At 46.5% G+C, this 9,447-nt stretch overlaps 1 protein-coding gene across 1 annotated transcript; it reads right to left on the reverse strand.

Annotated features, from left to right (window-relative positions):
• Positions 1 to 3,310: 3,310 nt before the first annotated feature.
• Positions 3,311 to 4,650, reverse strand: LOC119311025. The gene is made up of 3 exons (XM_037586654.1): positions 4,011 to 4,650; positions 3,843 to 3,902; positions 3,311 to 3,747 (listed from the first exon to the last, which is right to left on the reverse strand). The coding sequence occupies exons 1-3, from the start codon at positions 4,554 to 4,556 to the stop codon at positions 3,733 to 3,735; spliced, it is 621 nt and encodes a 206-aa protein (XP_037442551.1). The 5' UTR covers positions 4,557 to 4,650; the 3' UTR covers positions 3,311 to 3,732.
• Positions 4,651 to 9,447: the final 4,797 nt, after the last annotated feature.

Here is a 9,447-nt window from a genome sequence, read left to right on the forward strand (position 1 = left end):
AAGAAACATGCTTCAACAACAACAGCAATAGTAGTAGTAGTAGTAGTAATAATAATAATAAAAAATGTGGACAACGAAGCAGTTATTTTCACTCAATTATATTTTTTTGAGCAAACACTCAATTATATGGCGGTGCCCTATTTGTCGCTCTTTGCAACGAAGTGGGCAATCACACAAGACCACCACACCGAGCCACAGAATCGGTGGCTATTTTTTATCGGCTTTCCAAGGCTTTATTTTTATTTTTATTCCTTTCCCTTTTTTTCTGAATTTTTCCTATTTTCCCAAATTTTCTTCCCAATGTACTTTGAAAAAAATATTCTCAACATTTTCATAATTTTTTGTGGTTTTTAAAAAATGTTCATACTTCTAAAAAATGTTCACAACTTTTCAAGATAATTGTTCACATACATTCTAAACACATTCACATTCTTCAGAAAATGTTCTTTATTTTTTTTACAAACCCATCGATTATCATCAGAGCGGCAACTAAACCATGCTTCACATTTTGCAACGGTGAATATGCGATCAGCCCCCTAGACAACAAAGAGATAGAGATTGAATCACTCCACTCCAGAATTTTTGCATGTCTCGCCATTAAGATCTGTGCTATTATTTGATGTCCTGAAATCTCGAGAAGATCGACTCCTTTTGGTCGATCGTTAATTTGTAAGTAGGGTAATATACAACTAAATGTGCTTTGAAGAACGTAAGATCTTAGTATTTATTATGGATGTCAGGAGAGATTTGCCTCCATCAATGTATTGAAGTAGGGAAAATTGATTTTCCACTTTGTTTTGGTAAGCTAATCTAAAATACAAGGGACGTATCTTGCAGTTTGAGGGGCCTTTAGGAGATGCAAGATGGGCCTCCAAAAAATAAAAATTGCGGATAGCAAAGCATGTGTTTTTCACTGAACTATATGATTCCCTCATCCTAGAAAACTGAAAACATGACAAAAAATTAGGAAAGAAACACGTTCCTTCTTGTTTGAGAAACCTAGTAAAGACGCAGACGTTCGGTACATGAATTTTATACCTAGCAACACACCAATAAGAGGAAATAAACACCTTCCTACTGCACGACTTACAATACATTGAATCTAGTTAGGCCAAACCCCGGCACAACGACGCAAAATAAAAGGACGTTGTGCGTAGGATCCATCCATCCTTGATTATTTTGTTAAGTGGATTTGCAGATGCAGAGGCCTGGGTTCAATCATCCTTTATCCAAAGAAAATGTAGGGTTTTGAGAATTTGCATTACATGATCGACAGACCATTTTGATTCGCGCGATTCCAATGGCGAGAGAAAAAGAAAAAAGAACAGGAGATTGCAAACCATGCTCACTCATATCGTGTAGGATTTTGTTTGCACCGAAGTCTGTTTGACTGCAATACACGCAAACAAAAAACACTTTTTGAAAGGTTTCAGTGGATAGAGATTTTTCTTATGAAATATTGTACAAAATATCCTCAGGACAATTTCTTATAGTACTCAATCCTAACAAGCCATGTAGAAAGCATTTCCAAGGAACCTAATCCTCCATAATTCATATACTCCCTCCGTTCCTAAATATTTGTCTTTTTAGAGATTTCAGTGGACTATCAGATACGGATGTATATAGACATATTTTAGAGTGTAGATTCACTTATTTTACTCCGTATGTAGTCACTTGTTGAAATCTCTAGAAAGACAAATATTTAGGAACGGAAGGAGTAAAAGAATACTTGGAATCTAAGAGGCTTAAGATATTTAGACGACCAACTTGGTCGAAAGAATGCTCAAGGTGCCAATCAATCGAATCCCACAAGTGAAGTGAAATAAAGATGGAAAAACACTTACGAAAACAAACTGAGGAGACTGTAAGAAGATAAAACCATTTTTTTTTAAGATGAAGAGGTCAAGAAGAGAAAACCCTTTGCCCATAAGAAGCAGGTGTGAAATGGTGAACCGTACAACATCTGCGCAGTTACGGTGGCAAAATTTTTGCTAGTGGAAGACTGCATCGCATCACATCGCATCAACCGCGGGCGATCGGGTGAGTAAATGCTGGCAAGAAGCATGTCATAAACGGCATTCAGAGAGGCAGTGGCGCCTGAGCTCATTGGGCACACAAGATCGCCAAGTACAAATTGTCAGCCACCGGCAGTCTGACCCTGTCACGAAGTTAGAGACACCATAAAAAAAGTCAGGCACCGCCTAGCTTTGCCATGGCGATCAAGGAGACACAGTGCAACAGTGACAGTTTGGTGCCTGAAGGCTGCTGGCCTGGCTAAAACCCAATTAAGCAACACATCAGCGTGACACCGTGGCACTTAACTGTAAGTCCAAAGCTGAACCCAAATACAGATTCTCAAAAAATCGCATTTTAGAATATTTAGCTGAGAGAGAGAGAAGAGAGAGAGACAGTTCTCAAGTTTAAGCAGTCGCTTTCAGTGAAGAGTACGGAGTAGGCAGACCAGGATAATGATTGGGAGATCATGCGGTTTGGACTCATTACCCAACACAGCCTCTTTCTTTGCAAGTCTTTTCTTTCCATTTAACCAAGCTGCGTCATGTGCTAGCTAGGAGCAGGACATCAGCACACCGTTCTCTCAGGTTTCAGCATGGATTTCTGAAGCACTTACTACATGACAGTCAAATGCCCCTGACTCGGGTTTGCTGCTAACCTTACCTTAACCTGGGTTTGTTCTGCTGCTAACCCTACCTTAGCTTAACCACCTGAGTCTGGAGAGATTGGCATAGGGTTCCTGCTCAACTGATTTTGGCCGGCCTATTTCTGCATCTCTGTCTTCATGCTGAGTTTGAGTGTGAGCAGCAGCACGGCCAAATGCTTATCCAAATGCTGTTTAGATAAAAAAGTTAAAAACAAGGGAGATAAGTGTACTCATGCTACCAAACTGATTTTGGCCAGCCAATTTCTGCATCTGTCTTCATGCTGAGTTTGAGTGTGAGCAGCAGCACTTCCAAAATGCTGTTTAGATAAAAACAAGGGAGATTAGTGTACTGATGCTACCAAACTGAACAGTTTCTTGCTTTCTGTACTGGTGCTACCAAACTGACCTAGGGAGGGGCAGGTTTTTGCTTTCTGTCAGATGGAGACGAGCAAGTGCTGCTGGACATATCTGGAATGTGGTTGTGGCAAAAACTAACCACTCAACATATAAACAGAGCAGAGTATGCATGGCTCCAAATAAAGAAAAGAACGCATGAACAGAGTATATCTACTGTTCTAGCAATGCAGAGAGTTCAAAACAAGATGCAGCAATGCTTCAGAGAAACAAAAGATGCAGCAACAGAAAAGGATATAAATTGACGACTATGACTGAAATGAAAAGTTGATGAAGATTCTACAATAGTCCCCATTTCTGCCGGCCTGCAACCAAGATCTGAGGTTCTTCTGCAGCACAACAGAACTGGCTTCGACACTCAACAACAGAACAGATACGGGAGCAGAACAGGAGAAATCCTTGAACCATATCCCGATGATAAGCCAACCAAGGAAACACCCCAAAACATACACTGTATTAGGGTTTGACTGACTCACATTACATGATACACGATCAATTGCCAAGGCATTGACGAACTGGAACTATTCAACCCTGAATCTATCTATCGACTCTGATGACATGACGCACTTCGACTTCAACCTCAACTCTGACGAACCATCTCTTGCTCGACCCACAATTCCCGGCAGGAAATCCATCTCTTGCTCCGAATCGCGACTCCCTCAGAATCCCCCTTTCTGCACCAATCCAGCGCCGAATCAGCGTCCGGAACGAACAGGAACAAGTGCCAGATGGACCAAAGATTGAAATTTTTTATTTGGAGAATGCTTACCTCGTTCACCTTGTAGCGATCGCGGTTCACCTCCGAGAGAAACTCGCCGGGGGAGATGGACTGCGGGAGAAGAAGACAAGATGAGAGGTGAGTAATCGGAGGAGGGAAAGGGAGGATTTCGCGAGCGCGATCGAGGAATTTTTTTGGGGGCGTGTCTTGCTTACGCACGTTGATTTGGCGCTGGACGGCCTTGGGCCGCCTCTTGTACCGGCGCGGCGGCTTCTTGCCGGTCATCGCGAGGAAGTCCGCCTCGATCTCCTGCTTGGTGAGCTCCACCGAGAACCCGGCGCTAATCCTGCCGCCGGAGGAGGAGCCGCCGCCGTCCATGTTCCAGAGCTTCCTGTGCTCCTGCGCGTCCTCCGCGCCGTCCCGGCCGCCCCTCCGGTCCCTCAGCTGGTAGTACTGCTTCCGGGCAGATTCCTCCGCCGCGGCGCCCTCGTCGGCCGGAGGGGCGTGCTTAGCCTCCCCCGGCGCCGCCACGGGGGCGGCTTTCGGCGGGGATCGGGAGCTGTTGCGCAGCGCCTCGTCGCCCGCCGCCGCCGCCGCCGCCGCAGGGGGGCTGGACTCGGGGTCCTTGCAGAAGGCCATGGGCCGGCGGTACCCCCAGGAGGCCGGGAGGTCGAAGCCGACGAGGAGGCGATTGTCCCTCGATCGCGACGACGAAGCGGGGGACGGCGCCGGCATTGCTGACGCGGGCGTCGGCGAGGACTCCATCGGCGCGAGACGACAAGGAGGAAGGAGGGAGGGAGGAAGGGGATTAAAGGGGGCAGCAAATGTGTTGCGGAGGTTCTAGTCTGGCAATTGCTTGCATGCGCCGTCTATATATAGCAAAACTCCGAGGAGCGAACGCTCGCTGTGGTTTTCTTTTCTTGTGGGTTTGGGCTCGACGCCGGCGTGTGCCGCCCGCAGGAGTCCGTCCGGGCGCGTGTGTGTGGGGCATGGGCTCTCCCTCCCTCGTGATCCAACTGTGGAGGGCCGTCGGATCTTAGATCCGACGGCACCGTGCAGCGTTCCCGATTTACTTAGTATTTTCATATCTATTGTCTTATTTATTTATTGAAAATAAATAATTTGGAATACATCCGTACCTTTGGAAGATATTTAAGGAATGACTAAATGAATGGACATAAATATCGGAATATCTAACACAACGCGTGTGGTATCACCCGCAACGCCCAGCTATCCGGCGATGTGCTGGAGGGTGGCGTGTTGGGCCAACGGCTGGCCGCTGCCACGCCACGCAAGCTGGCTGCCAGGCGATGTGCTCGAGGGTCACGCGTTGGATCAACAGCTGGCTGCTGGCACGTCACGCCATGCCAGATGGCTGCCCGACCAGGCGATGTGCTGGAGAGCCGCACGTTAGCCAACGACTCGCTCCTGGCACGTCACGCAACGCCAGCTGGCTGCCTGATCTGGCGATGTGGGTGGCGTGTTCGGCCAACGGCTAGCTCCTGACACATCACACAACGCTAGCTAGCTACCTGATCGGGCAATGTGCTCGAGGGTCACGCGTTGGATCAACAGCTGGCTGCTGGCACGTCACGCCATGCCAGCTGGCTGCCTGACCAGGCGATGTGCTGGAGAGCCGCACGTTGAGCCAACAACTCGCTCCTGGCACGTCACGCAACGCCAGCTGGATACCTGATCTGGCGATGTGGGTGCACGTTCGGCCAACGAGTAGCTCCTGACACATCACACAATGCTAGCTGGCCTCCTGATCGGGCAATGTGCTGGAGGGTCGCGCGTTGGGCTAACGGTTGCGCGTTGGGCTAACGGTTGGCTCGTGGCACGTCACGCAATGCCAGCTAGCCGCGCTGATCTGACAATGTATTGGGGGCACGCACGTTGGGGCAACGGATGACTGCACACATGTCATGCCATGCCCTGCCGATCGCCTGATCTGGTGATGTGCTGGAGAGAGCTGGCTCAATGCACCGCACGTTGGGCCAACAGACAGCTCCTGGCACGTGTTGCAAGGCCCAAGCAATCGCGTGATCCGGTGATGTGCTGGAGTGGAGTCACTACAAGAAATATGTCAACTTGTGACCTTGACTATTGGTCACTGAAAGGTCATGGTTTTTCATTTGCGACCTTTTTGTGACCAAAAAGAGAAGGTCAAAAGCTGGCGGTCGTAAACTAACTATAGCGACCTTTCTTCTGGAATGGTCGAAGACGTTTATGACCAAAATATGTCCACTCTGGCGTTTTGGTCACTAGCAACCTCTCCAGGCCACGTAGGCATCCAGCGTGGTAAGCTGACGTGGCACAAGATTCAGCCCAGTCCAATTGGGTGTTTTACATGGGCCGAGCCCATTAATTCAGCCTTTCTATATATTTTTTTCCTGTCAATTTTTTGTCAGACTTCATGGGCCAAGCCCAACAATTCAGTTTTTTATTTATTTCTTGGTCATGGCCTTTTAACATTTGTTTGGGCCTAGGCCATTATATTTGGTTGCTGGTCCCACCAATCAGATGGATACCACTTGTCATAATCTCACACATTAGACCCACGTGACAGAAAATTCAAAAGTGATTTCATAAGTGGGCTCCATGAGTCAGGTTCCATTTCACACGCTTTGAAACCACATAATGAATATTTCAAATAGAACATGACAAATGTAGTTCGTCAAAGAAGGATAAATAAGTCAACTACAATCTGTACACAGTCTATTACAATATTATTCAAATCTTTCCAGTCTATTACACATAAGACAGAACATATAACTCTTTGCTACACGGCTTAGAACTTCAAATATACTTCCTAGTTCACTTTGCTGGAGCTCTTGTAAATGAGAGGAAACACCATTTTCGGGTATGTTTGTAGAGGCTGAACCAAGGCATCTAACAATAAACCAAAAGAGTTAGAAACAAAATAAAAAAATATACAAAGCAGATAGGGACTAAATCCTGAAGTATATGTACAACAGAATATAACCACACGTCACCTCTATCTATTCTGTGTGTATAAGTAAAGAAAATTATGTACCAATAATTATATTATGGGACGGAGGGAGTAGTACATATGATTACTTTCAGGTTATAATTTTTCTTCACCTACAGTCTACTCCTATATTCAGGGAACCTTAGTCAGGTATCACTAGTGAGCACAGAACAAAACAAAACAAAATAAAGGTGTTGGCTATATAAGTGAAGACTATTCACGACTTTTTAGAACGTACAATAAACCAACAAGGACATACAAGTTGCAAATAATCAAAACTTAGTAGCCACTGAACCTTGCAAAACACATATTGTGGCATAGTTCATTGAAAAGAAAGATGATCGCAATAACAATTAACAAGATTGTGGTGGCCAGAAGACCACCACCACAGATGCATCTTAACAAGATTGTGATCGCAATAACAATAACAATTAACAAGATTGTGATGTACGCTATCAGGGAAGAGGGGTAGGGAGATGGAGGAGCTACCTGCCGCGGTCGCAATGGAAGCAGAGGAGCAGACCCCTCCTGCCCCTCCCCCACGAGCAGGACAGGGCTGCCGGCTGGGCATGCCCCTACTCCTCCACCTCCTTGATCAGGAGACCCCCTTCCCCTACTGCTGCTTGGCACGCCGCATCACTAGTCACCTCCTCATGCAAGAAGTACACAATAAATAGACAGACGGTCAGTGAGGTACATTTTCACAGCAACAGAAGCTGAAAATTAACAGAAATACACACATCAAATGAAGTCACTAAGATACTTAAGTGCACCACATGGTGTAGAATTATGTGGTATATAATTGCAACACATGAACCAAAAGAGGAATAACATCATCACCAAGAATTTCTGATGATAAGCATAGCTCCCTACAAAAAAAGAACTAGGGGCACAGTGACTAAAGCATGCAGACCACAATATTCAAAGTAGAAGCAAGCGGGCAGTATGAGCTACCTACTGGCAAAGTATAAAACCTGAATCATATAGTATAAATGAATCAAGAAAACAAGAGAAACCCTGAACCTGAAAGCTCAGGCTGCTACTTATTTTGTTACTGTGTGGTAAGTACTACTAAGATCAAAATGCATTCAAGGGATCATAAAAGCCATCCCCATTTGAAGCATGTACAGTCTACAGAGATACTAACAGGTGAACAGACAACCCCTAGAAATTGGCTAACTACTTCTACTGTATAATATGCAGTCTACAGAGATACTAACTACTTCTACTGTATAATCACAGTCTGCAGTCACTAAATAAATCAAAGGTGTATGATGGAAATACAGCAAAATAGTCCAGTTAACTTGTCGATTAAGAGACTAATGAAACCAGTCACTCTAAGCATACTAGAGCTTCAAACCAGTTCATTTAGTTGAACTAAAGAGGGTCACAGAATACCCTAAAGGGTGCCCATTTGCACTCCTACACTCGAACACACACACACACACACTATGGATAATTTTGAGATTCACATGCACATTCAGTAAATTCAGTGAAATTCAGTAAACATGGAGTACATAAGAGAGGTTCAGACTTCAAACCAGTTCATTTAGTTGAACTAAAGAGGGTCACAGAATACCCTAAAGGGTGCCCATTTGTCCATGTTTCAGACACATGCTACAACAACATAATGAACCTAATACCGTCAGCACTCAGCAGGCAACACAAGTCAGTACATCAAATTACAGGGAGGAGACGTACGTGGTGCCCAAGTTTAGCTATTCAAGGCTTCAAGAAATAACAGCAACATGAAGTAGAGTCTGGAGTTTCAGACTTGCTGCAGTCCAGTCACATGTGTGACACTATCTCGACCCTAAATATCCCCTGAACAAGCAAGCGGGGTCTAATACACACACGACAAGTCTCACAACTCCATAAACAGTGGCACAGAACTAGATATCACAGAAGGTATATAGCTCAATTTAGTTTGTTTAAATCTTATGCATGCCACCGAAACAGACAACCGGAGAAGTTCGACCCAACAACTCACCATGGCCTCAGCGGGGGTGAACTTGGCGTGGATGACACCAGTGTTTCCGTGGGAGAGGGAGACCTTGCCCCAGATGTAGTGGTAGTTGGTGTCGTTGCTTGGTCTTGGCCTTGTAGACGCAGGCCATCCTCTTGCTGCCGTACCAGGCCACGTCCTCCCTGGTGTTCACTTGGATCTGCCTGGATCTGCGCGCCCAACCAAGACCAGGAATTCAGATACCCACGCGAGGGAGAAGGAGCAGAGTCGCGCCGGCGGAGGGAGCTTCTCACCTCTTGTATCCGAGGATGGTGCCGCGGACGTAGAGCCTCACGCGCTGGCCGGTGCATCCCTTCACCATCTTGCTGCTGCAGCGCCGCCGGAGAGGGGAGCTGAGGTTCACCATCTTCCTGGAAACCGCCGCCGCCTCCGTCCCCACAGACGAGGCGAACATGGCCCCACCGTCTTGGATGGCCTGCACAAACCCGCACAAACGCAATGAGATTCGAGCAAGCTGAAGAAATCTAGAAGGAGGAGGAGAAGAAAGGGGGGGGGGCAATACCAGATCTCACCTGCACGCGCCGCCTGTGAGGTGGCCATAGCGTCGATCTAGGGTTTTGACATGGAGAGAAGGAGAGGGTGGAGTGGAAGGAGAGTGTGGAGTCGAAGGAGGAGGCGAACGGCGGGACGGACCGAGC

The sequence above is a fragment of the Triticum dicoccoides genome, chromosome 1B (genome assembly GCF_002162155.2).
Source record: "Triticum dicoccoides isolate Atlit2015 ecotype Zavitan chromosome 1B, WEW_v2.0, whole genome shotgun sequence".
In the NCBI taxonomy this organism is placed as follows: Eukaryota; Viridiplantae; Streptophyta; class Magnoliopsida; order Poales; family Poaceae; genus Triticum; species Triticum dicoccoides.